Source organism: Enoplosus armatus, chromosome 2 (genome assembly GCF_043641665.1).
Source record: "Enoplosus armatus isolate fEnoArm2 chromosome 2, fEnoArm2.hap1, whole genome shotgun sequence".
Lineage (NCBI taxonomy): Eukaryota > Metazoa > Chordata > Actinopteri > Centrarchiformes > Enoplosidae > Enoplosus > Enoplosus armatus.
In genome coordinates, this window is record NC_092181.1 from 27,133,931 (window position 1) to 27,161,796 (window position 27,866).

Below are 27,866 nucleotides of genomic sequence, written 5' to 3' on the forward strand. Positions count from 1 at the left end.
TCAGCTTTAGTTTTAGCTAAGGCTAGCCGCGGCTATCTCACAAGCTAGCTTTCATTTGATATATAGCCCTCTTATTTTAGCTGTCTAGTAGTAATACACAGCCAAAGTACAGATACTGCGTTTTGACTTGGTTTTTAGGTCCGTTTTGTAGTTACTGCAAATTCAAAAAGCAGTTTTAACAGAATTTCTGTGGCACAATATTTTTTGAACAGTAAATCTGTGTCGTTACTGTAAACTGATAAGATGGAGAGGAGCGTCAGAAATTTCATGGAGGAAAAGTTGTTGTACGTTTTGTGTTGAGACAAAATTCAAAACGTAAAAATGAACTGATGACAAACAGAAAAAGGTTTTGGTAGAAAACCAACTAATGAAGAAAAGTAGCATTTGTTTTTCATCCGCATCACATCAAAAACATTTACACAACACCGGCGGTGGAAAGCAACCAAGTACATTTACTCAAGTACTCACTTTTACACTGCACAATTTTGAGGTATGTGTACTTTACTTGAATATTTCCCTTTTCTGCTACTTTATACTTCTACTGCGCTACATCTCAGAGGGAAATACTGTACTTTTTACTTCACTACATTTATCTGACAGCTTTAGTTATGAAGTTAAATGTTAGAGGTTAAGACTTAATAAACTACCCAACTGTACATAAATGAATTAAAACTAGCTCCACCTGTTCATTAATGAATAATCATTATTATTCAATATGATGTTATTATGAAATGAGCCATTCTGCATAAATCACTGTGTTACTTTTGGTATATTTTAATGCTAATGCTATATTTTCACTTTTAAAGTAAAACTTTGAATGCAGGACTTCTTGTAACAGATATTTTAAGTAGTACTACCACAGTGTGGAAATACTCTGAGTACTTTAGCCTTAAAGCTAAAAGTCTGCAGCTGATGAACAGAAACAACACGTCGCTCCATCATCCTGTTTTATTCACACCAGGTTTGAAGGATTCAAGACATTTTGGATTCTCAGACATGCAGCCCGACTCGTCTGAACCCAACAGAGGTTCGACTCATTCACACACACACACACACACACACACACACACACACACACACACACACTCAGAGGTATGGTAGGCACACTGTAGTGGAGAGCTCAGATGTGTCGTCTCTGACAGTCGATCAAAAGGAGGCACTTCTGAAGCAGACAGTGATGACAGTTGATGCTTTCTGCTGAGTCGGCCGCGGTCACGTGACACCTCTGCTGTCCACTTTGACCTCAACAGAGTTCCTGGTGTCGACTGAGCTCGTTCATACAGAGCTGATCTCAGAGCCACTGAACCTCACTCAGGAACAGAAAACCTGATGTCTGAAGAAAACCGGTGAGTGCTGCGGACGCCTGCGCAGGTATTCAGACTCTGGGAGTTTACAGCTCGAACAGGTGAGCGAGGGGAGAGTTTATCCACGCCCACTCAGTCCTGAGAACAGGTCTGATCAGAGGGAGCGCTCAAAAGCCAGACCAGCACAGTGCCGGTTTCAGCCGGGTGGCCGTGGACTCATTACCTACAAATCAAATCAGGTGAGGTCTAATGGTGCGTTCAGGTGTTCCCCCGTCAGAACATTTTAGTTTATCTACAGAAAGTTGCACTAAATCCAGTCAGTTGAAAAGGTAAAACGTACTTATGTTATCGTCTGCTCATGTTTAAATTAGTTTAACTGTTTCACACTGCTTTATTTTGAAGGAATTAAGACAATGTTTTGAATGTGAACGGATGACGTTTGTTTTGCGACAGCACCTGAAAGCACCGCGAGAAAGTGACTTCTAACGTCGGTTTCTGGTAAAAACCTTCCTGCTGCAGTTCGATTGGTGAACGTCTTGTGACCAATAACTGCCTGAACACAAACACGACTCGGTCACATGATTGTTTTCTGACTTCAGGTGCTGACTTCCTGCTGGTGTTCATGTTGACAGACAGGAAGAATCTGCTGTTTGATTAATGAGCCGTAAAATGAATTTCCCTTCGATTCTGGATGTTTGTTTTTCCTCATAAAAACAGAAGATGATATTAAAAAACAAAAATAAATCAGACTTTCTGTTCCGTTTCTGTCGTTTCAGCCTCGGAGCAACAAAAAGCTCATGCAGATTAAATGAAACTACAGCAGGAGGGTGGAGGTTTTCATGCTTCATGTTCTGCCTGAATTTCACACAAACCTGATGCATGATGCGACCGTTTAAAGGAAAACAAAGTGCAATTGAAGAGTTTATTTCTAAAATTAGAAACAGTTTTACTTTGGTAAGGACAGGATGTAGCTGAGAGTTGTGATGCTTTCACAGTCTGGATTTGTTTTATTTCAAATGTTCAGGAAATTAACTCTTCAATGACACGTATTTAAATCAGCTCCTGGCTCATTAGGGTTCCTCCAGGTTTCCAGGCCTTGAACACAAGAAGTCTGGAATATATTCATGTTTTGAGTATAAAGAATCCACGTCTGTATGAGAGACGGAGAATAAAACCAAAACCAGCTGATGAGGTTTGCAGAAAGTCTGGAAACAGTGAAGGAGCCCTGTTGACGCTTTCGGAGCAGGAAGCTGACCCCTGATCAGCTATAAAGTTTTAGCAAAAGTCTGCGAAACCAGCGACAGAAAAAGTTCGGTTTCAGCGCGCTGATGATAAAAATCCCTTCGGCTCCGACATCCCGGCCCGCTGGAGACAAAGTCCGCCACAGTAGAGAATGTTTTCAAGACGACAGAAAAATAAATTACCCCGCCATTTCTGAAACATTATCTACACCCTTCGCTCCCTTTAAAAGTGTCTCTAATAATTTACTCGTATTCCTGTTGGATTGCACACAGTGAGATGAGGCGGCAGCAGTTCTTAAGGAGGCTCTGCGTGTTGCTAGACAAAGTCTTTTAAGGTGGAGCTGTTCAGGAAGCCCCGGCGTGTTGCTGCTCTTCTTCTCCAAGTTTTGTGTTTTTGGTCCCTCCGGGCCCCCTCCACCCTCAGCCGGCCGCCGTCGGCCCCCGAGGTCGGCGACCCGTCCCAGGGTCGGTCGGTCCAGGACGTCCCGTCTCCGGCCTCCATCACCTCTTCTGCTCCCAGATCTCGGCCATGTTCAGGTCGAGCCGCTCGAGGCTCTTCAGCACCTGGACGTTCTCCGTGTAGAACGCGACGTCCACCACCACCAGCCTGCAGACAACCACAGGCGCTGCTTTAAACTGACTATCAGCTTCCGTGTGTGTGTGGTGTGTGTGTGTGTGTGTGTGTGTGTGTGTGTGTGTGTGTGTGTGTGGTGTGTGTGTGTGTGTGTGTGTGTGTGTGTGTGTGTGTGTGTGTGTGTGTGTGTGTGTGTGTCGGTACCCGTGCTGTGGTCCTCCATCATTAACGACCCCGAGTCGAGCCAGCTGCCTCTTCAGGTGCATCTTAAAACTGGCATTAATCCTGAGAAACAACATCTGTAGAGGACAACACATCTGTCTGAGACTGCAGACACTGAAACAGTCCACATGTTTCAGAAGAGACGGGGAGTCTCACCTGTGTCTGCTCTTCAGGTAAAAGGTCAGAAATGGCTTCGTGCATCTTTGCCATCTGCTTACAGACGCTGCGGAAACAGACCGACGGCATCGGAGCCTTCACTTCATACTGAGGAGACAACATCGTCAAGCAGCTGAGATCACGTGATCAACACATCTGCAACACAGCTGGATCCAGTGTGTCCACAGAATAAGAATAATAATCCCGTGATTTTGATTTATTGCTTTTTTCTTCTGTTGATGTTTGAAATTGTAACAAAACAACATATTTTCCTCAAATGGTTCATTTCCACTGGACGTTAACTTACTTAAGTTCCTACAATCAGCATCAACTTTAAACAGCTTCAACGCGTGAAAGCTGAGCTCACCTTCGATAAAACCTTCTCGAACAGACTGTCCATGATGGCCACCAGCTTAGCGGAGATCTCTGCGATGTGATCGTTGTAGTCCTGCAAACAAACAAATCATCATCACGTCTAAATTGTAAAATGTCTTGTGCGCGGATCCTCTCCTGTGATTGTAGCGTTACCTTGGTGATGTGGTCGAAGTGTCTGAGGACGCTGAACTGTTTGGGCTGCAGTTTGGTCTCAAAATGAGCTCTGATGATGGGAATGTAGTGAACCACCAGCTGCAGGCAGCGGGAAGCTAAAGCTGCACACACACACACACACACACACACAGTAAATTAGCATCTTCATTTCAGACCAACTGAAGCATTTAAAGCTCCTTTACCAGTTGACAGAACTCTCCCAGTTCTTAACCAGATCTCGTACCGAGGTTTTTGGTGGTGATGGTCTTGAGGCCGACAACCTGCAGAGCTCCGGCTCCCAGAACCAGCTGGCAGCTCCGAGAGTTGAAGTGCTGCAGAAACACAACACAAGGCCTGCTGTTTAGACGTGCTGCTAACAGCGTGACCTGATGGTGGCGCTGCAGTCTGTGCTCCTGCAGCACAGAAGTCTTTTCTATTTTCTAGTGATGATCTGTAACCGACTTCACTGCTGCTTCAGTTTTTATCCAACATTAAAGTCAGCGACCAAAAAGGACAAACGGCCACATTTGAGTGTTTTTAAACTGGTCGAGATTAATATGGACGTGGTCTGGAGTGTTTGAGGTGGTCCTGACCTTGAGGAGGTCCGACAGACGCGTCAGCATGTCGGTAGCGATGGACGGGATGTCGTTGACACACTGACAGTATTCCAGAAAGATCCGGATCAGCAGCAGAACCGTCCTGAAGGAGCAGAAGGACGTCAGTGTCGTCGTCACACATGAACACGAGACTAGCTGAACTGTTACATCAGACATGTTTAACCCTTCACAGAGGAGGAGGAGGAGGAGGAGGAGGACACGTACCCAACAACGGCGTATTTCTGCCCGTTGACGAGCAGAAAGTCAGCGGGCTTCCTGTCCTCTGGACCTGCAGAGAGAAGCTGAACCTGTTACAGCTGAAGAGGTCATTGATCACAGCTCATGTTCCCTGTGAAGGACGGAGGCTAACGGATGTCTGAGCGTCTGATTTCATGAAGTGTTTCCTTTTGTCCACGTCCACAGACATGCCTGTCCTCCGTCTTTTAATGCTGAGTCTGCAGCCAATCAAATCACCCAAACTACTACTTTAAATGCTTGACTGTTGTAAACCCAGCGGCGTCTCTAAGAGCTCCACTGCAGCACTGAACGTGCCTTTTAGAGATGCAGCAGGACACTAAACTGAGACCACACCAGCTGCAAACACTTCATGTTCTTCTGCAGAAACAGGGAGGTGATGTCTGCAGAGACCTTTGGGTCTTTGGGTACCTGGGATTTTGCGCTCTGGTAGTGTTATTCTGCCGTCAGCGATGGAGTTCACCAGATCCTGAAACTCAGCAGGAACCTCGGCCTGCTTCCAGCGCTCATTATCCAGGAGGAGGCTGCAGGGACACGAAACAACCATCACCATCATCATCATCATCATCATCATCAGTGCACTATGAAACCAGGACCTGGACAGCTGCTGATCCTCTAAGCTGTTAAACCTGGTCATGATCTTTTCGGAATATTGTTCCACATAAATGTGCCGCTTCCATCATGTGACAAATCAGCAAGTATGTTCACAGACACACTCCTGCAGTACATGTCGGAGCAGCCGCTAACCTGAGTTTGGTCTTGCGTTCTTCGTGGAAGCGGTGGACGAAGCGGTTGGCCTGGCTCTGCAGCGCCCCCCTCAGGGAGACGCTGCGCCTGCCGCACAGCTCCTCCGTGTCCCTGACGAAACCCTCCACCGCCTGAGAGAGGCACACAAACTCGGCCGAGCTCAGACGCTCCAGAGAGCCGTCCTGTTGGAGACGATCCAAGAAGTCGCGTCAAACATTTGAAACACGTCTAGGTTTTGGTTCACTGTGCTGATTCAGCGAGCTCTCCTCATCATCAGTAAATGCTGATGCTGGAGGCTGCACATCTCGTATGAGAGAGGAAGCGGCCTCTTTTCTGGGACATAAAGCATAAAAACTGACTGAAAATCCTGCTTTCCTGAGATGACAGACATTTTCAAACATGTTGGGCCTCAAATGAAACAGATTAGATGGGAGTTCGACTCCGAGGCGGTTTGCCTGTTGATAATGATCAGTACCTTGGCTCTGGCGGTGAGGACTTTGACGCAGCGGTCGTGGCTGACGTCGGAGGCGGTGTACAGCAGCTCCTGGATGTTGTTGATCACACGGTTCAGCTCCAGCTCAGTGGGCATCATGTTCTCACCGGACCTGAAGACAAACACTCACTGTCTCACCCACATTACTGAACTCTGACTGTATTTCATCTGATGCATTGATTGTATTCTGCTTTTTATTGCTTATCATCATGCTAAAAAGAAATGGAACACATCACACACGTATCTGAAGTAGAAATCTGGATGAAATATCCTTTAACCACGTCGTTACATTCTAAAGATCTGAGTTACTGTTATATAAAGTTGCTCAGAGCGCCACCTTCTGACCGACGTGTGTCCGTCATCCAATCATTTCTAAAGCAGAAAACTCTCCAGTGACCTACATGAAGCTCTGCTCCCTGCTGACGGAGGTCTCTGCAGCCCCAGAGGCAGAGTCACTGCTGGCAGCCTCCACCCGGCTCTGCTGGATCCTGGAGCCCACCACAGAGCTCTGATCCTGGACCGCCGCCTGCTGCTGCTGCTGCTGCTGGGCCTCGTTCAGAGCGTCGCTGATGAACAGACCCTCGTGGGTGAGGTAGGCCAGCTCGGCCTCCCCCTGCAGGAGCGACGGACCGTGGGAGGCCTCCTGGCCCGAAGCCCCTGAACCGGCCTCCTCCAGGAGCCGGTTCTTCTGGTTTGAGGCCAGAACCTCCAGAACCACGTTTTTGATCACGATCAGAGTAGCCTGGTGGACAGACAGACAGACAGACGGACAGACAGACAGACAGACAGACAGACAGACAGACGACCCGTGAGCGTGGATTATTGGGTTAACACTAGCTGAAGGATGTTTTTCTGGAGCTGGGAGTTTCGACCCACCTTGATCCTCTGCAGGAAGAGAAGGAAACTCTCAAAGACGTTTTCCAGCAGCTCAAACCACTGAGGGAACGTCATCACACGCATCTGGTCAGCTAGCCTTCACACACATCGTACCAAGTGTTAAAAACATCCATACATTCATATTTTCAAGTGTTGTGTGGAGTGCTGTCACTGTTCAAAGGCCCCAAATTTGATATAATTTGATATGCAAATGACTGAGTAATGTCGTCACATATGCAAATCAGTACATGAACTCCGGTAGCGACTTGGGAACATCAGCTTCTTTCTGTTTTCCTTTCAGAGTTTAAATGATGAGTCACTAAAAGAGAAACAACTGGACTGCAGCTTGTTTACAGTCGTACTGGGTGACATACTGCAGGTACACGTAACTATACTTTCATAACCACAGGATCACATATACAGTATGTCGTGATCTAGTAGATGTTGATGAAATAACCAGACTATAATGTCTGTTTTTGTTTTTGTAACAAAGCCCACAATGATCTAATACAACCAGTATGAACCAGTATGAACCAGTATGAACCAGTATGAACCAGCGTGGAGGCACGGATCAATGAAATCCTCCAAATCAGCTTCATTTAATTACTTACTTCGTGACGACTTCAGTGTCAATTTCTTCTATGTGCAAAACGCTTTCTGCTACACACTGAAACACAAACGCGTCAGATTAAGTGTTTGAAGCGATTTTTGACAGATTTTTTAAGGTGTCACACAAATAAAAATGAATGTTTGACTCTTCTTTGAGTTTACAGTCGACGTCAGGAGTCGTACCTGAGTGACGATGGCCTTAGCGGCCACAATCATCTCGTCGCTGTAAATATCCAGAAAGTCCAGCTTCCTCTGACGCAGCAGGCCGAACACCAGAGACTCCAGACGCTCCTGAAGCGCACGCAAAACAAAATAAATCCAGACGTGTGAATACATTTCATGTGATTTAGTTTCTTCCACAAGCCTCCATCAAGTAAATCATCACAAGCAACAAATCCGTAGTTCAAATTATTCTTAATTAATTCAACAAAGAATCACATGTAGACAATAAAGCTGATCGAGCTGCAGGGTTACGGTCTCCGAGTTGTTTCAATGAACTTCCTGAATCATCCTGAAGCAGATAACACCACCCACCTGGCACTCCAGGCACACCAAAACAAACGCTCACTTTATTATTCCCAGGAATTATTTGATCGATCACTGATCTGAGCCTGATTTCAGCCGCAGGCGTGATTTCATGACACGTGTGTGTGTGTGTGTGTGTGTGTGTGGCCCACCTTCTGTGAGGCAGCGTTTGGTTTGTGGACCTGTGACGAGCACAGCATCCGTTAAATACACGACAGTTCGCAGAGATCTGCCTCACCTGCAGCTGCATGTTGTTTTTAATCACATTTCAACTTTCTCAGCCGACAGCAAAGAAACAGGTTTCTACTCTGATGAAGATGAACAACCGGCTGCAAACTGAACCTGATGAACTGGTAAACAGATGCCTCACTAACACACCCAAATCTCTTGTAGATACTAAATACTTTCTACAGCTGACCTCCACACATTTCCTCCTGTTGTTAAAACCCTTTTTTAAATTAAATCCTTATTTATGGACAAACCAATAAAAGAATTCCTCCTCAAATGTAGTTTCTCAGTCTTAAAGTGGCCGATTTACAATTCCCAACCTCTATGTTAGGAGTAACTTCTCTAACGCTCCTCTCCTCTCTGTGATAAAGAAACCTTCTTCTCTACATCACACAGTGTTTCTATGTCCTGCACTTCCTCGTCTGAGTCCGATTCTAAGCCGACATCTTAAATATTTCAGACCCTTTGTTCAATTGATTTCTTTCAACGTTTGTTCTGTTGTATAATTACATGAAGGACAAGGGGGGGGTGGGGGGGGGGGGTTTCGTGACACAAACACAGGATGAATCAATGCTTTGGAGGTGATGCAGGAGTTTGTTCAGACCTTCTCGAGGACCTGCGGCTCGTCCTTCAGGCTGCGGTTCAGGTCGCTGCGGGCGTACATGCTGAAATCCTCCACCATCATCTTATCGATCAGCTTCTCCAGCTCGCACAGCTGGGAGCCCAGATGTCTGAGGGACAGACAGGCAGAGGGACAGACAGGCAGAGAGAGAGAGGCAGTGAGAGAGAGAGAGAGACAGACAGGCAGAGAGAGAGAGAGAGAGAGAGAGAGAAAGACAGGCAGAGAGAGAGAGACAGACAGGCAGAGAGAGAGACAGACAGAGAGAGAGAAACAGACAGGCAGAGAGACAGGCAGAGAGCGAGTGAGAGACAGGCAGGCAGAGAGAGAGAGAAAGACAGGCAGGCAGAGAGAGAGAGGCAGAGAGAGAGAGAGAGAGAAAGACAGGCAGAGACAGAGAGAGAGAGACAGACAGGCAGAGACAGAGAGACAGAGGCAGAGAGACAGGCAGAGACAGAGAGGCAGAGAGACAGACAGGCAGGCAGAGAGACAGACAGACAGGCAGAGACAGAGAAAAAGGGAGAGAGAGAGACAGGCAGAGAGAGAGAAACAGACAGGCAGAGAGACAGGCAGAGAGAGTGAGAGACAGGCAGAGAGCGAGAGAGAGACAGGCAGAGAGAGAGAGACAGGCAGAGAGAGAGTGACAGGCAGAGAGAGAGAGACAGGCAGAGAGAGACAGGCAGAGAGAGACAGGCAGGCAGAGAGAGAGAGACAGGCAGAGAGAGAGAGAGAGAGAGAGAGACAGGCAGAGAGAGAGAGAGAGAGGCAGAGAGAGAGAGACAGGCAGAGAGAGAGAGAGACAGGCAGAGAGAGAGAGAGAGAGAGAGAGAGGCAGAGAGAGAGAGAGACAGGCAGAGAGAGAGAGACAGGCAGAGAGAGAGAGAGACAGGCAGAGAGAGTGAGAGAGAGACAGGCAGAGAGAGAGAGAGTGAGAGACAGGCAGAGAGAGAGAGACAGGCAGAGAGAGAGTGAGAGGCAGGCAGAGAGAGAGTGAGAGACAGGCAGAGAGAGACAGGCAGGCAGAGAGAGACAGTCAGAGAGCGAGAGAGAGACAGGCAGAGAGAGAGAGACAGGCAGAGAGAGAGAGACAGGCAGGGAGAGACAGGCAGAGAGAGACAGGCAGGCAGAGAGAGACAGTCAGAGAGCGAGAGAGAGACAGGCAGAGAGAGAGAGAGAGAGACAGGCAGAGAGAGAGAGACAGGCAGGGAGAGACAGGCAGAGACAGACAGGCAGAGAGAGAGTGAGACTTGAGCTACACAGACTGATGTACAGGCAGACGTCTGTTTGTGTGTCAGCTGATGAGAAAGTCAGCACAGGAACATTCAGATAAAAGCCCACCTGAAGCTGTGGATGCCCTGCAGCTCCTGCTGCAGCACCTCCTTGGTGGTGGAGATGAGCTCCAGCGCTCCGACGAACTCGGAGGTGGAGAGCAGCAGCTGCACGGTGGGCTGCGTCTGATGCACCGCCGCCATCAGCTTCAGCTTGTTGTGCAGCTTCACGCAGTTGTTGCGGGTCAGGGCGGTGCGGACGGCCCGTAGAGGCCCCTGGCACATGACCCGGTCAATGGCGGCGGTCCGGCCCCGCAGGACGGCCACCGCCCGCTGCGTCTCCTGCAGCCGGTCCTGCAGCTCGTGCTGCGACGACATGGCGTGAAAAAACGCCTCGGAGCGCAGAGAGATCTGCCGGGCGATGCTCACCTCCACCACATCCAGGTAGTGACTCAGCTGGAGGGAGGCGGAGACACGACTGATTAACGTCTGCACAAGAAAAACGTGTGTTTAACTGCTTCACACACACACACACACACACACACACACACACACACACACACACACACACACACACACACACACACACACACACACACACACACACACACACACACACACACACACACGCCTGGGAGGTCTTTCACCTTCTCCTGCAGCAGTTTGGAGGAGGCCACGTCTCTGCTGCTCTTCCCCCCAGCACTGTTGAAGTGCGACCAGGGCAGGACGGTGTTGAAGGTGGCCGGGTCCTCCAGAGCAAACTCAGGCTTCATGAAGATCTGCAAAGTCAAAACACAGACCAGCAGGACATTATGAGACACACAGAAACCCACAGCGACAGCTTAGACGGCCCAAATATAAAACTACGTGTGGTTAACAAGGGAATAATGCAAATGTAAGTGAATATATTAGACAAACTGATGGTAAATATGTTTAACGTGCCTCTGGTCAACCTTCTTAAATTGTTTTTCATCTCAGAGAGAAAACGGGACAAAGTCTGATTTTTCCAACATGGACAACTAAAAGACATTTTACACTTAACAATAAACGTGTCAGCGCTCTCTGGTGGACAATCTGTGTAAATGACCTCAAACATGTCGCTGGTATTTCTGTACTGACATACATTATATGCTGATATGGACGTAACTGTGAAAAGCTAAGACCAGCTAATAATCACACTGATTCACCGGTCACACTCTGAGTTTCACATTTTATTAAGTTTCAGGCTGCTGCACGTGACTCCTGACTGTCAGCTGAGCTGAAAACGTCGACATAACGAAGAACAAAACAGGTGAAAAAGGGAACTTTAAGGGGAAGTTAAGGAGAAGAAAGTAACCGAGCAGAAGCTTCAGTTTCTACGACTCCAATAAAAACAGAAGCGAGGAAGTCGAGTAGAGGGGTTACCTTCGGGACTTGTTCCAGCTCAGCTCTGGATTTGTCTAAAGGAGACAAGAAAAGCTCTGGATGAGTCGACGGACACCACAAAAGCAAAAACTGACTGGGTTCTGGATGTCGATGAAAAGCACAGAAGACATTTAGATGACGGCTGAAGTTGAAGCCTGGAGTCGGATACTTCCAGCTCAGCTGATTATCAATACCAATGTACAATAGTATATCAATAATAAGTGGATTTGTACAGCCCTTCTCAAAATCAATGTCAGTGCTTTGCACTAAACAAAACAATAAAATAAAAGATGCAGGAATAAAACGGACAAGAAGCGTGCAGCCTATAAAACACAATTAGATGTAAATGAATCACAGGCTAATCAATAAAGACGAGTTTTAAGAAAGAAGTTAATAATAAAGTTCTGTGAAAAAAAAGTGCCAAACTACTGTCACATGACTCAAAAAACAAAATCACAACAAAAATATATCTCAGCTTGTCGGGGTCAGGGGTTTCCATGGCAACCGCTCCAAGTCACACATTGTCACTGGTTGCCGTCGGCGAGAGCTGGTTAATAATTCATACCGTGGTTGGTGGTGATACTGGAGACGGCGTCCACGTCGTCTTTGTTGGGACAGATCGTCTTGCAGCGTTCGTGGATTCTTTCCCTCTAAAAAATAAAAAAAGATTAAAAAGGTCAAAACTCACACTAACTCCCGCTGAGGATGGAAAGTAAAATGCAGAGTTTGGCCTGAGGGTGGCGCTAAATGACAAAAAGAGAGAGAGATGAGAGCTTCCCGTCGGTCCGATGAGAACGACAGGAATAAGGAAGCGTGAGAGGAATGTTTGTCTGTCTTCGTAATTGTTTTTTATTGTCCGTAAGACGTCCGTCTGAAACCTGAAAGAGGAAATGAGCAACAAGTAGACGGTGACGTCCGAGACATTTCTAAACAACTAGACGGCTCTTACGGGAATAGAAAGAAGTCTAAAGACAGAAATAAAAATGTTTCACACCACATCAGCTTATCTGAGCGCTTTCATAGTCACTTTCAGAACTTTTAGTATGTCCTTTTACAGCTACATGGAACTGATCATAAAACCAAGTGATAAAAAAACTAAATAAGGAATAAAGAGCTGCTGTGTGAGCACATTCTGTAATAATCTGTATCTGCGTGTGTCTCACGTGGAGATGCAGCTCAAAGAAATGCATCCGTCTGTGGCCGCAACACAATCATAAATAATACAAATAAAAAGGTTGAGCTAAGTGGTACACAAGTCGACAGACAACACGGCCACGACAGATATAAGCAGAGAGAAAGGTGGAGCTTCAGAAACACTTCCACCCGTATTACATTACCACTGACAAAACCAGGTTAAATCCTGTAGAATGGGATTGAACCGCACATCTGTAGTTAAAGGACACGTTTAAAATCATCTTAAAACAACGGTCACGTGCTCGTACGTACATCGAAATGTGAAGCTTTAGTCGTCCAAGTGGATATCTGTTGTAGTGTTTTAGTTAGTGTTTCCTTGCTGAGCTGCAGCAGATCGATGCCACGTGCACAACAGGAGGTTAGTTATTGTAGTTTTGATCACAAAGTGGAGCTGTGACGCACCGTCCATAAATCCACTTAGAAATCACAGAAGAAGTCTACTAGTTACTGTGGACTTCTGTGTCTATTCTCGCAGGATCTGGCTCTCCTAAAGCGCCGCATGTTTCCTTCTCCTTTAATGCATGCAACATTTTATCTGATGAGTACAGAGAGACAGGAAACACAAGGAGACAGAGAGAGAGGGGAGGGTCCTGCTACGAAGGCTACATCTGTAACATCTGTTTTAAAGTGTTCAACCACCAGGATGAGCCACAATAAAACATCATTTGCAGTTACACGACACAGAATGAAAAGAAGGACGTTTTTCCTTCCATCCGTTTTTATGTGTTTCATAAATTTGAAGATCAAAACTAAGACAAAATCTCTCTGTTGCTGTATTGAGCCTGTCAGGAAACTACAGAAGCTGTAGGAGCTGAAACTGCTTCAACAGGATTCCTGACACACCCGCAACCAGTTCCCTTCAGGCAAGGCTGAACCACAGACTGTATAACAGAGGTGGACGTGGTCACTGTGACGTCGCCATCTTGTCCGAGGACACTATGCACCCCCACCTGTACCTGTAACCTGGCTGCACCTGGCTCCTGGCTACGCCGTGTGAAGTCGCGTCCATGAGTGTCTTTTAGTACAACCAAACAGTGATTTGTCAATCACAAGGTAGCCCCGCCCTAAAGCAGACCCTGCTTTGTCGTCTGTTTCACTCTAAATGGGACCCTAACTTACTGAATGAACATCCTGCTGTACTGAAGAAGACTTGAAACTAGAGACTGAGACCATAAACTCATCAGTAAAATGTTTACTGAGGTAATAAATCAAGAGAGAAGTCGGGTTGTTTTCTCATAGACTTCTATACAATCAGACTTCTTTTTGCAACCAGAGGAGTCGCCCCCCTGCTGGCCATTAGAAAGAATGCAGGTTTTAGGGACTTCAGCATTGGATTCACTTTTCAGACCCAGAGGTGGGTGCTCGGGCTGAACGTAAAGATGACAGATATCAAACAGGTCACATGTTCAGATATTTCAATCAGCATCATCACCGGAGAGTCTGCTGTGGTCAGAGCTGCAGCGATGCTGCGCGAGTCCGTCTGTCCGTCTGTCAGAAACGCTCTGAATAATTCAGTGTGGCTGTTACCTGAGCCATCTCCTGCAGGTAGGGCCCGAAGTGTTCCCTGGTGATGTTGGGGAGGTAGAAGGAGGGCATCACCTCCGTCTCTGCGAAGTCCAGCCCCCATGTTTTGGTGAAAAAGTCGGACTCCCGTTTGGCGAGCCGCGGGTCGTTCAGCGCGGCGGGGAGGTTGACCTTCGAGCTGTACACCGTCCACCTGTCGTGCTCCGGCACCACGGAGGGCCCGTCACATAGGCCCCGCCCCTCACCTGCAGGACCACAGCGTCAGGAATTGCACGACTTTTGCTTAATGTAGTAACAGCTTGTAATGCCTGTATCTCTCTAGCATAAAGTAAAGTGCTGCAGGCCACTGACAGCAAATTGATCTCAGATAATTATGATGACCACTTAAGTCCCTTCAAGCCATTTAACGTTTAAAATCTGGTTCCAGCTTCTCAAAGTTAAACATTTGCTCATATTCTTTGTTTTGTATTGTTGTAAACTGAATATCTTTGGGTTTTGGACTGTTTGGGACAAAACAACAAAAACAGGTGTCAACTTGGGCTCTGGGAAACTGAAGGACAGTTTTCATTACTTTCTGACAATCTACAGGCTGATTGACAGATACATCGGTTAGTTACAGCCCTAAAATGATGTCGATAAATGCTAAGAAATTAGAGACTGCAGCTGTTCCCACCGGTGGGCTCCTTGGGGCAGACGTCGGGCAGGGACCGGATGGACCGGCAGCGATGGGGGGAGGGATCTCGCTCCTTGTGATAGATCCCATCTCGGCCTCCACGAGGCACTGGGGAGGAGCTGTGGCTGGAGGCCATGGCATTGGGACTCGCCTCCCAGGAGGCTAGCTGGAGACAGACAGACGGGCAGATTAAATACAGGAAAACAAATGAAAGATATATTTCTGTCGCCATTTCTTCTTCTTCTGTGCCACAGAAAACTATTAAAAACCCATGAGTGAGCCTCACTGTGTCACTGGGTGACATGTTCCTTCATCACCATGAACACACACACACTGTAGTTTATCTGGACTCAGTCTCACACACACACACACACCGTCCTGTTGCCCCAAACACTCACTAGAGCTCCACATGTGGATTCATCCGCCGCTCAAAATAGTCCCCAACAGAAGCACTATTTCCTGCTGTTAGTTTGATCAAAACTACAGCGAGCAGCTGTTGGAGGGAATGACTGAGCCTTTTTAAACGTGAAACTATATGTTTTTAAAGATTACGTCTTCAGTAGGAACCAATGGGCTGTGAGCTGAGAGCCACAGACAGGAAGTGAGACAGGACTCAGAGACAGACTGACAGATCATTGGTTTTGGTATTTTTATGACATTTGATGACAATAAGAAAAATAAAGAACAATCTCAGTTAATGTCTTATCCTGTAAAGATGCACTGCAATATATTTTTGAATCCACTCATCTTAATCCGGATCACAATCTGTAACACAGTAAAACACCTCGAACATCTCGATCTCACCGTCCGGTTCTCGGTTTGTCCAAACTCAAACGTGCTGTCAGTTTTGTCTCTGAGGTTCAGGAAGTGACACCCGGTCAGAGCAACTCTGTCTTCAGGCAGCTGCAGCAGTTCAACCCAGAACTGAAAGTGCTGATGCTCGTTCTGTGCAGCAGGTTCAGGGAGGTGAAGTGAAAACCTCCGAGCCACATCGTCAACACCTGCACAGCTCAGCGCGTCAAGCACGCACTGCTGACAACTGCTGTTTTTACTGTTAGTCGATCAAATAGGCAATTTGAAGGCTTGATATATTTATATTTTTCACACTAAATGAAAATTTCCGTTAGATAGAAAAATAATCTGCAACTATTTTGATAATTAAATAATTAAAAATTCGTCCTCCTGAGGGAAACATCTGTCTCTTTAGCTGTTAAATGCTCCACTATGTTCAGCAGCTCGTCTCTAACTGTGTCTGTCTGCTGCTGAGCAGCTGGTGTACGGTGGCTTTTTAGGGCTGTAAAACTGCTGCTGCTGCTGGAAATTAAGCTGATGAGAACCAGACAGTAAATATGAAAACCAAAACTATGAATGACAGTAAAAGAGACTAAAAAGCGGAGGGGACGTCCAGAGTCAGGTGATAATTGATAATTGTCATTACGAGCAACAACTTTCATATTACAGAGTCATTTGAGTCTGTTAACATAAATGATTAGAGCAGCTTTTTTATAGCTTATATATTTTTAAAAACATGTTTATACTCATTAAAATAATATCAAAAAAGTAGCACGTTGGTATCAGTATGGAGACTCAGTAGAGCTGAAACGATAACTTGATCAACTGATCAGTCGATCGTCACAATATTAATCTGCAACTATTTTGATAAGTGATTCATCTTTTTAGTGAATTTTCAAGCCAAAAGTACCTAGAGTGACAGTAAACTGAAGTTCTTTGGGTTTTCTGCAGTTAATCCCTTTATACTGATGAGACTGAGAGGATTACAGGAAACGTCTGCAGCCTCACTGCTACTATCACCACTGTTTTTATCTCCTCCCGTCCACACATGAAAAACATCATCACATCTTCAGCGACAGAATAAACATTTCAAAGTGTAAAACTTCAGACGTGTCAGCATCCAGCTCTCACCGCCGGCTTGTTTCCACCACCTACCGAGACGCCTGTGAAGTAAAAATAGAAATAGCTGGCCGATTTACATTTTGGAGAGACGGGCTGCTTTGAGGATTAAGTGTTGCACATTAAAATGGGACCAGGGCTCATTAAAGTCATCATCATTTGCTTCGTTTTATACCTGCAGCAATATCAAGTAAAAACGCAATATGGACGTGCGTTCTATCCATCAGAAAGAAATAGAAAGACCAGTAGTTCGTAGGTGTAGCCTTTGAGATCAAGTGTTTCCTCCTCTGTTTCACTTTGTTTGACCAGAAGAGAATGATCAATCAGCCAATGACATATGGATTACAGAAAACACAGCAGCAACGACTGCACAGAGATAATCAATGAAGCTGAATAATATTTCTGTGTTGACGTGTCGCTGTAGCTGCCAGCAGTTTAGTGATGTTTAGTTCTGCAAAAGTGTAAAGTAATTACAGCTTTTTTCTCAGTGTATGTGAAGCGCAGACTCTGGTTAGTCATTATAAAGAAAAAAGGTACATTTTTGTATTTACCACATTTATATAATGGAGGAAATGTGTTTATGATTTGGCTGATCTGTGCTGCAGGGAAATAACAGTGTCTTCAGTGTTCCAAAAACACTGGATCATTTCCCATAATGCAACCCAATAGTGTATTTTCATTCCAACCTCTAAAACACTCACTGTCAAATACCAAATCTTCAGTTTGTCTTGGTCTCGTCTGCCTTTCTGTTATAAATGTGTATGTTTCCAAGCCCAGCATACGGTCACAATACACCTCTGCCCTGCGAATATTCAGTCCCTCTCCCATTCACTTCAATTGAAGCCTGGATGACGGATGAATTCAAACATGCGTTTCCTGTTTTGGTGCGATGTCCAGCTGGTTTGAGGCAGGTTTGAAAATGGAGAAGTCGTCATTCTAGCGTGTTTCATCACCTCATTTTATACAAAACTGCAGCCTCTCTCTCACACAGCGTTTACAGTTTCAGAGCCAGAAAGTCATTTCCTCTAACGGGGAAACTTATTTTGCTCCTAAGACTAATATGACTGTGAAAACCCTGATGGCACCACTATGATATAATGAGGGTCATTTCCTCAGACTTGACAAAGCTCATCCAGAGTTACTGTAGATATTATACAACTGTTTTCACGGGCTGAGTAGAACTCCTACTAGCTTTATGTGGACGACTGGTGGTTTCCCTTATATATAAAACAAAAAAATGGTCCTTTAAATAGCTGAATGTACGCCTCAATTAAATCAACCCTAGATTAATTAGTGAATTAAACTCACTAATTATTGTAAAGGCAGACTGAGATAAGTCTAGTCTGATTAGCATCAAGTTGTTTTACACCATGACACTTAATGTCACATTAATCCTTATGTGACAGTATCAGGGGTTAAACGTTACACCTCAAACAGGTTTTGTATTGTTTACTTGAATCTTTGGACTGCCTTCCAACAGGACAGGCAGCTGTGACAGAAGCTTTAGCTTTAGCTTAGCTTAGCTCCCATGTATTCACTGCTGTAGTTGTTAGTGTTACATCCACCGAGCTGACAGTGAAGGCAACACTAAAATGATAACACAAGACACACAAACCCAATTTTACTTTCGATGACAGGGCTGATAAGGCACTGAATATCCGCGGCCTGTGCCAAAAGCTAATGCTAAAGCTAATGTTGTCAGCGAGTCCAGCGGGTGTTACACGTAGACTGGCTAACGCTAGCAGGTTAGCCAGACAGCTAGCTAACACTCCGACAGGCGAATTGAAATATGACCGGGAAGTTCAGTGACTGCGGAGCTTCAGTCGCCTCCGTACCTGTCGTGAGAAGCACAGCAGCCGGTGTTTCTCCTCTTCACCATCACAGGAACACCGGAGGAACCGGGAGGAACACAACAGGACACACAGCAGCAGATACAGCCAGTACACCGACCATCATGCACTGCAGGAGGAGGGGCAGCGGCCGTTTCTTCTTCGCGTTTCATAAAGCTCGCTGCTGCCACCTGCTGACCAGCTGCCACCTCTCCCTGTTTACACACATACAGCCTGTCCACATCCTCTAGGCCAGTAGTGTTATATTTCTATATCTTGAAGTTAAACTCTTATAACTGTAATTTATATAGTAAAAAACAATCTATATTCCAAATGTAAACAAAAGCATAGCCCCATTACCAGTATTGGGGCTACCAGTATTATCTAAGTCTAAGTCTAAGTCTAAGTCAGGGGTGGAAGAAGCATTCAGATATTCTACTTAAGTAAAAGTAGTAATACATAATAAAAGTTACAAGTAAAAGCCTTGCAATTAAAATCTTACTCAAGTAAAAATATAGAAATATACACAATAAATACAATTACTCGTAATGCTAAATTACTGATTTGGCTAATGGCAAATATATATTATATCACTGGATTATAATTAGTGATGTATTCATGTGTAAGCATCATTAATGCTACAGCTGGTAAAGGTGGAGCTAACTTCATATACTTTATATACTGCTGGGTAGCTTAACGTATAACAATATATGATAATTTATTAGTTGATTTATATTTTGTATTATCAATGTGAATCTGAAAAGTGACTCGTAGCTACAGCTGTCAAATCAACGTAGTGGAGTGAAAAGTTCAATATTTCCCTGTGAAACGAAGTGGATTAGAAGTATAAAGTGGCATGAAATGGAAATACTCAAGTAAAGTACAATTCTTCACACAAATAACACAAAATAACTAATACATATTTTAATAGAGGGACTAGACTGAACCAGATAAAAAAATATATTTAAAGCAATAATGTGACATAATGATATTGTTAGAGGTTTGTAAACAGGTCTATTAACTGAATTATCTTTTCTTGTATATCTACAGGAATAAGTTATGCTGTGATGAACAGTAAACTTTTGTCCAACTTTCAAAGAAAAACGTAAAAAAGTCTAAAAATCCAAGATTAATGACATAAATACATATTAAACTGAATCGTACTGGTGAGCGTCCCTCTACTGCATGGACGTGCTTTGTTTTCTTTTGTCTTCTTCTTCGCGGGCGTGCTGTCCAGTGGCTGGGGCTTGCAGACTCCTAACCAGACTGGTGGAGGCTGGTGTGTGGGGAAGGTGCTGTCACCGTTGAATGAGAAGAGTCACTAAAGCTTTCCCAAGCTCTGCCAGGAAGAGTCGCCTCTTGATGCATTTCCCCCGATTCCAGGCTGGGTGGATCCCCATCCACACCACGTGTGCATTATATGCAGACACATCCAGGATGTTGTGGAAATGAAAGAAACAATGAATAAGAGATTGGACCCAATATTGAATCTGAATGCCATGTTTTACATGAATAAAAGTAAAATAAAATGCATGATAGATGAAAATATATATTACCTTATCAAGGCAGTCAACACCTCCTTTGTTGCTGTTGTAGTCCTGGATGATGTGGGGCTTCCTGTCCTCCGTGGTGCTGACAGCGTTGTGTTTGTGCAGCGTGCTCATCAGGATGACGTTTCTATTCTTCTTGGGATCATATGACACAAGACTGTGTGTGTCAGTGAAAGCAAATCCCAACCTGTCCCAAACGTTCCCGTCGTGTATCTCTGTTATCAAATCAGATAATTCTTGAGAGGACATGAAACTGTTTTAAGGACATAGTTGACCGGAATAGAGGCCTCCCGGACTCTGCATCCCATAGACTGTGTGTAGCCTCTTCGTTTGACCGATATACTCCTGCTAGAATCAACAGACCCATGTAGGCTTGGAGGTCTACCTGGTCCAATGCTCTCCACGCGTCCCCAAACACACGCCTCCCCTTCAGGTTTGTCATGTCCAGTATAATTTCCTCCATGGACTCTGGTAAAAAGAGTTGGAAGCTTGACTTGACGTCATCCACACGAGATATTGCATACCGTGTTGGCCCTGACCTCATTCTTACAATGTTTTCCACTCTTGCTCTTCCTCCTCTGTCCTGGGAGGAAAAATACCAGAGCAAGTTGCCCCCCTTGGACTGGAACGTCACCTCAGGTGCCTCTTCTTCTTGTGCCTCTTCCTCAGGGGCCTCTTCATCGGTTGGCACTGTGACATTTCCTCCTTGAATTTCAACATCAGCAATAAACTGCAGAGAAACTTTTGGGATTTTGGGTGCCATAACTTAACTTTAATGTACATCAAAAGAAAACCTACTTTTCACACAAGTATTGTATAGTGCCAACATGTGACAACATATGTAGGCTGCATCATTACAAAGCAACAATACTGGCTTTATATACAAAAAGAAACTTAAATGAGGCAGAAAGTGACATATTTCAAAAAATGCACCAGCATAAATCATGCAATAACATACAACAGCTTAAGTCACAATAAATAAACCAAATATAAGAAGCACTCTAAAAGAAACAACTGGTCCTGCTTATGGAAACATCAGTGGTTTGAAACCTACATGAGGTTGGAGAAAAAGAAAGTTGACCCTTTTAGGTCATTTTCACCTAGAACCTCAAGGTTCACGTTTCTTGGATCAAAGTCAGGCCCCCCAAGTGTGTTATATTTGCGGTTTCGCGTTCTTTGATTTTGTGGTTGAGTGGGAAAAACAGTGACGTCATAATATTAAAGCCCCACTCCAGCCAGTGTCACGTCCTGGTTTTCAGTAAAGTTCTCAAACAGAGAACGGGGGGGGTGTCATCCTCTTGGATGCAGGAATGTGATCGGGGAAATTTGAAGGAAACTGATAAATTTCGATATTTCTTCTATGGAAGTGGGAGGTTTGGCCTCATGGTGGCGCTAGAGGAAAGTCACCAATATCATCAGAAATCCTCTTCTTGGTTCGTTATGGTGATGTGGTCAGGAGCTGTTGAGATATCTTACTGTGAAGTATTCCTTTAAGAGCACTCGGGACAGTGTTAATTAAGTGTTTATTAATCGTTTATTCCTCATGTAACTACTGGGCATTGCTGGTTTATTGTCATTCATGGCTGTAGTAAATATTTTTATTTTGTTTAAAGAATTACATTCAGTCTGGATGTGTGTGTTTCACGTCACAAGACAGCAGCTTAAAAAAGTTTCCCCAAGAAATATATTTTTGTTATGTTGTGACACGAAGCTTGTGTTAAGATCATAAATAACAGTTATTCTGTGTTGAAAGAGGCGACAGAGTTACAGAGGAAGGTCACTTGAGATCAAACAGAAACGTTATGATCAATTGAAATTCCAGTTTCTGCCACAGAAAAGCCCTTAAAGACTAAATCTGGACCACAATGAGACGCTGAACACCTCGTCTTTGTCTGTGGCTCTTTGAGGCAGAGTGAGACAGTAACCTGGGAAACTCACAGCTGTTAAATTCTGCACTGATTTACAAAAAACATCGCTGAAGAGGTGAAGGAATAAATAAAAAGTGTAAGGCGAATCGAACATCTGTGCAGCTGTTCAGGTGTCACCACTGCAGAGGAATCACACCTGACACGTTCAAAATAAAGTTAAATTAAGTTATAAAAATTAAGTTATAAAAATTAAGTTATAAAAACTCTAAAACTGGAAGCGTGTCTTGTGTCCAGCCTGAGATAAGAAGTCTGAGTGGGTTCTAGTCCAGCGGGCTTTGGAAGATGAGCCTGATGCAGCCGGACTCACTCAGCGGCTGGATGCAGAACGGGCAGGCGGCGTGGAAGGTGTGCGTGCCGTGCGGCAGCGGGATCTGACTCCAGAACGCCGTCGTCTTCTCCGAGCAGACGTGACCGCAGGGGACGAAGGCGTGGGTGGGGGGCTCCGCGTCCACGTAGAAGCCCGCCTCGCAGCCCAGCCACAGCGGCACGTAGGGGCCCCGCGCCCGGCACATGGGGCACTCTCTCTCCTGACGCTCCGCCTCCACCTCGGGGTTGCGGCGCCCCCCCCAGCCGTGGTAGCCGTGCACGTGGCCGCAGCGCAGGTAGGCCCAGGGCTGCTTCTCGTCCAGGACGTCTTTGCGTCGAAGGCTGGGGAAGGCCAGCGTGTTGAAGCCCACGGGACACTGGGGCCGCCCGGCGTTCAGCTCCTGCCGCAGCGCCTCCAGGTGTTTGACGGTGGGCGTGTGCGCCAGGCCCCCGGCCGTCCGCCACAGCAGGGTGGCGCCGCACAGGTCGATGAGGGAGCCGTCCACCAGCTCGTTAGACTCAGAGACAGAGTCCACCTGAAGGAGACACGAGCAGAAGTTTGTTTGTATCACGCAGGAGGACAGACTCACACACGGGTCGGATACATATTCCGTCCTTCAGGCTGCTGATCAACAATTGGTGGCAGTGATGAACAGAGAAAAACAAAGGCAAGGAAGAAGTAAACACGAATGTAAACAATAAACCATTTAAAACATTCAAATCTTGTCTTTTCAAATCTTTTTCAACACGTTTGTTAGAGCTCAAAGATGAGACACGCTGTATGTAAACATCATTTCAGGTCACCCACCATCTTGCCCCTCTGCTGAGAGGACCTGGTTTCCCGCAGCGTGAAGACGTTTCCGCAGACGGAGATTTCCCTCCACAGGCCAGGTTTAGAGTCCTGGCTGAAGCCGTGGCGCGGGTGCATCACCAGAACGCCGTTGGTGGTCAGTCCGTCCATCTGACCGTCCTGCGTCCTCCACTTGGCGGCCTTCTCCTGTGAACGGGTCAAGAATTCAAGTTTAGCCCGTCCGTACTGAAAGAACAAGCAACGAATCACCGCATCAGCCACCTGTAACCAGGTAGTGCAGCCTACCCCGAGGAAGATGTTCTTGGAGGAGTCGAAGCCTGCGGCGTAGATCCGTGCAGAGTAAGGCGGGTTTCTCTGGCAGATGATGCGGCAGGCGAAGCGGGAGATGGTGCTCTGAACCGTCTGACCGTCAGCGTGGCCCTGACCACCGGGCGCCGTGTCTGTCACCACGAAGTCGATGGGATTCTCCGTAGAACGACCGATCTGCGTAGTTAGTTAACGAAACATGCATGAAAAGTCAAACTGAGGACGATGTCTGGAATCTCTATCACAGATATTTGTTTGTTTGGTGTTGACTCTCGTTTCTGTTTCTAATTCCTCAGTTGTGGTTTCTCATATTTTTTCTTTCTACAGACCTGCTGTCACACAGTCTTTCTTTTGTGGGTCGAGGAAATTCTACCAAGCACACAGAGCAACATGCAAAATGTACGGTGTTCAAAATCAAACAAACACAAGAACAAAGTCAAGATAGGGTTATTTTGGAGATGTTAGTGGACATTTCTGAGATACAAGAGTTCGAGAACAGTGACGAAAAGAAAGAAAAGAAGGATTATTTCTGGAGGTGAACTCAAGAAGATGAACCTGAAGACTGGAGGTGAAAGCACTCTGCTGCTGACAGTTTGACTTACAGGTGGTTGTCTGATCCTCGTGTGGCCATCCAGACACACAGAAGCAAAACCAACTGTGTGTCTGAAGTGACATCAGGTGGAGTTAGAGGACGCTACGCACCTGGAACATGTCTGTGTTGCTGTCGTGGGTGTACTCCACCACCACCGTCTGTGCCCGGGACAGAGTGTAAGAAATACTGTGCTGCTCCTTGTTGCTTACAGCCTTTAGAGACACAGAAGAGACAGACTGTTTCAAGTACGACGGACACAACTATATCACGTAATATCACAGAAACAGGTTCCACTGCTGTACTGACCCGACGCACACGGGTCACTTTCACCTGCGTGTTGAGCTCTCACCTTGGCAGCCTGAGGTGTGCAGGACGTGTGGACAGTGCTGGGTTTCACGCCGTTGGCCTTGTTTCTGCGACACAGAGCAAAGCGACTTTTCCGCCTCCCCTTGTCACCGTTGGGCAGAGAGCCGTTACACCTGAACACACCAGATGGAAGATCCAGACGCAGGTTATCGTCTACAAAACCGCAGCAGAAAGCATCTATACTGAACATAAACTGTATCATCACAATGTTGTTTCACGCTCCGCAGGACGTCGTATCACGCTAACGTCTCACAGGAGAATGAGGCGACGGTGTAAATGCACATATTTTGATCATATAATCCTGGTTTATACTTGAGTGATGAAACATTGTGGCAGTCTAAGGTCCCAGACAGCTTCATTTCAGTTCGGGATACAATAACACAAAAGCAAACAAAAGGTCTGAAACCACAGCAGCCGACCTCCCTGAACCACAGGCTCTCTCTTGTGTCCACAGTGAATGGCCTTCAGTCAGGAAGTCAGCTGCATTCTTTGCTCCACACATTAACTGGGTTGATCTACCAGAGGCGGGACGAAGTCATTGTTTTGCAAATCATAAGTAAGTCTTGGCTGAAGTCAAGTCCAAGTCCTAAACAAGTCATTATGTGCCCTCAACGAAGGGCAAAGTACAGTTAGTATACTGTACAGTGCATTTATCATTATATATGTATTACTTTCAAATAAACGTAACAGCACTTAAAGGAGGAGAATCGTGTGCGTCTTGATGCTGCATCAGACCGGCGCAGCTGCATGTTGCTGTTCATCCTCTGTTGAGTCTTTAAATCTGAATGTGATGGTCTGAGGTGTCCTCTGGTCATCTGACAGACACACCTCCCCCTGCGGCCTGTGCAACGTGATTGGCTGCTGTTCGACGCGTCTTCTGATTCACTGCACGGCCCTTTTATGAAGGTGACGTCCAAATAAAGTAAACAAAATGGTTTTCTGTTTCTACACCTGTTCAATAAACAAGAGGCGACATATAACCAGACAGTTCAGGAGCTGTCGGAAGGTGTTTCAGTTTTGATGAAGCTATGCTAGCAGTTTCCCCACTTCTAGTCTTTATACTATGCTAGGCTAAACACGTCCTGGACCTGTCCACCTCGTGCAGGTACGAAGACAAACAAGCATGTTCCCTAAACGTTAACAGCTTTCACATGTCGCTGGACGTGTAATTAAAAGTCCGTTCAGCTGGAGGTTATCTTCAGAGCCAGACTGCTGCCAGCCGCAGGTCAAATAAACATGCGAGCTCAGTTAAAAGTCGAGCCATTCTTTCACTGGATAATGCAAACTTCCTGCGTTTCAGATAAAGAGACGGCCACCTCCTTTCCTAGACACACTCAGACCACCTGACTCCACCGTGTGACACATGACCCGACCCCTGTTTTCACAAACTATACGGCTCTTTAAAATGAAACCTTATGACCGGTGTAATTGTCAGTTACTGGGTCTGCCAGACTGTTTAATTCCACATGTGGACACTATGATACAAAAGCAAACAAAAGGTCTGAAACCACAGCAGCCAACCTCCCTGAACCACAGTGAATGGCCTTCAGTCAGGAAGTCAGCTGCATTCTTTGCTGTGGTGGAGTTTCTCCACACATGAACTGCATTCAGGCAGCAGTTCTGCTGCTTCTGAACAAAAACCAAGAGACGAGGGGATTTGTTTAATCTTGTTTATCCAGTTACAAACACTCAGAGAACAACAGCAGCAGCAGCACTGTGTTGGCTTTCTGCTACAGGTGACATATGAAATACTAAGTTCAGTTTAAAGACTTTTTAAATGCTAAAACTACACAGAAGGGCTGAGTATCAAACCTCAATACGTTCTTGGTAGCGACCACAATGTGTCCATATACTACCAATATACCAATAGCATGTCAGATATGTAACTTTGATCATATAACTCCTGATTTAAATAGAACTTTATTTAGGAAAGGTTCTTTAACATTTAAGAAATGCGTTGAATGAAAAAACTATATTTCTCAGTTTTCAAAAATCAGTTTTTAGTAATTTTTAGTTTTAGTATTTAAAAATCTCAAACAATACCCGGCCGTACCACACAGTACTTTATACTCAACTGAGGGAGGGGTGTAAAACTCTGGGCAGAGGGTCATGACAGCAATAAAACTGTCCTCCATCTAGATGTTAGCATGTATGCTACAGCCTATGAGGTGTGTTGCTGCTTGTATCTGATGGCGTTGCATTAAGCCGTGGAAAAAACTACAGAAGTCAGAAGCCTTTTTTTTTGTTTTTTGACTGACATCTTTTGATGAACTTACTCTATTTTTTCTACAAATTTGTAGCTCTCCATTTTCACTTTGGATGAACTTCCTCCACGTTATCGGTCACCTACAGGTATGTAATCCAGCTTCTGGCGAGATGACGTCACCACGAAGCAAAAACAAAGCTGATGGATGTACATACCATCGTCTCCTGTGTTTAACTTCAACAACGCAACCAACAGCAGAAAAAATAAACGGATTCTCGACTGGCTCTGTTCTAGTCTAGTGTCCACGCTGAGGTATCATTATGGAGTGATGCATGCAAAAACAGTCTCTACTGGTGCATTCACGGACTCAACGACAAAACCTTTTCACATGTAAGAAATGCCGTACGTCTTAATTCATGAAAGCAATATTTTTGCGTGCTTGTCGCCAGCTGATTCTCCATTATTAGATGTCGTAGTGTCCCTGAAAGCACCACCAAGATGAGTGTGAACACAGCCCCTTCTCACGCCTAAATGACCACACCGTGAAAACAAAGTTTCCTGAAGAACAAATAAAGCAGTCTACGTCGTCACTGTGGCGGATGACTGTCTAAAGCAGGTAGGAACCTGATCTGAAACCTGATCTAAAAACAGATGGCATTCTTCAGCAGGCATGTAAAGTACACATATATGTGAGCAGTTAAAGGGCTAAAACCAGTTTTGACCACAGCTGTAAAAAGCTCCTTCGTGAACGTCTTACCCCAGCACAATGAGCTCTCCATACTTGACTGGTCCTTTGGTGGAGGCAGGGGAGGTGGAGATGTTTTCCTGACCAAGTGAAAACATCTGTGCAGCCTTCAGGGGGGGAGGAAGGGTGAGGACGTCTGACTCCCACTGTCCCTCAGAGCGTCTCCATCGGAGCAGGTACACACATCACCTGCAGACGCAACCACAAGAAGCCGTTTGTGTGTTTTTGAGATAAAGAATAACATTTTATTTGGAGAAAATGTCACTTATGTATTTGATTT

At 45.5% G+C, this 27,866-nt stretch overlaps 2 protein-coding genes across 3 annotated transcripts; both read right to left on the reverse strand.

Moving 5' to 3' along the window:
• Window positions 1-933: 933 nt before the first annotated feature.
• Window positions 934-18,833, reverse strand: vps54 (VPS54 subunit of GARP complex). The gene is made up of 24 exons (XM_070915946.1): window positions 18,783-18,833; window positions 15,037-15,202; window positions 14,367-14,608; window positions 12,211-12,295; window positions 11,646-11,680; window positions 10,889-11,020; window positions 10,312-10,697; window positions 8,959-9,085; window positions 8,279-8,308; window positions 7,785-7,892; window positions 7,604-7,659; window positions 6,993-7,089; window positions 6,518-6,858; window positions 6,099-6,228; window positions 5,624-5,805; window positions 5,288-5,400; window positions 4,847-4,910; window positions 4,619-4,724; window positions 4,270-4,357; window positions 4,026-4,147; window positions 3,865-3,945; window positions 3,498-3,605; window positions 3,324-3,418; window positions 934-3,152 (listed from the first exon to the last, which is right to left on the reverse strand). The coding sequence occupies exons 2-24, from the start codon at window positions 15,170-15,172 to the stop codon at window positions 3,047-3,049; spliced, it is 2,970 nt and encodes a 989-aa protein (XP_070772047.1). The 5' UTR covers window positions 15,173-15,202; window positions 18,783-18,833; the 3' UTR covers window positions 934-3,046.
• Window positions 18,834-22,514: 3,681 nt separating this feature from the next.
• On the reverse strand, window positions 22,515-27,684 carry LOC139292071 (E3 ubiquitin-protein ligase pellino homolog 1-like). Of its 2 annotated transcripts, XM_070914226.1 has the most exons (6): window positions 27,599-27,684; window positions 24,619-24,748; window positions 24,380-24,481; window positions 23,657-23,854; window positions 23,369-23,557; window positions 22,515-23,096 (listed from the first exon to the last, which is right to left on the reverse strand). In XM_070914226.1, the coding sequence occupies exons 1-6, from the start codon at window positions 27,682-27,684 to the stop codon at window positions 22,515-22,517; spliced, it is 1,287 nt and encodes a 428-aa protein (XP_070770327.1). The 2 variants fall into 2 exon arrangements, with proteins under 2 accessions (XP_070770327.1, XP_070770335.1); XM_070914234.1 differs by lacking the exon at window positions 24,619-24,748 and having other exon boundaries at window positions 24,380-24,505; window positions 27,607-27,684.
• Between the last annotated feature and the right edge of the window lie 182 nt (window positions 27,685-27,866).

Bases quoted from the DNA above. Each gene is read 5' to 3' on its own strand.
- vps54 (XM_070915946.1), bottom strand. From the start codon at position 15,172: ATGGCCTCCAGCCACAGCTCCTCCCCAGTGCCTCGTGGAGGCCGAGAT. The intron at 12,296-14,366 runs GTAACAGCCACA...TTTATTTTTTAG, and splicing joins ACCTGCAGGAGATGGCTCAG to AGGGAAAGAATCCACGAACG. The intron at 8,309-8,958 runs GTCTGAACAAAC...TGCTCGTCACAG, and splicing joins AGCCGCAGGTCCTCGAGAAG to GTCCACAAACCAAACGCTGC.
- LOC139292071 (XM_070914226.1), bottom strand. From the start codon at position 27,684: ATGTTTTCACTTGGTCAGGAAAACATCTCCACCTCCCCTGCCTCCACC. The intron at 23,855-24,379 runs GTGCGTAGCGTC...CTAACTACGCAG, and splicing joins GCAACACAGACATGTTCCAG to ATCGGTCGTTCTACGGAGAA. The intron at 23,097-23,368 runs GTGGGTGACCTG...TGTCTCCTTCAG, and splicing joins CTCAGCAGAGGGGCAAGATG to GTGGACTCTGTCTCTGAGTC.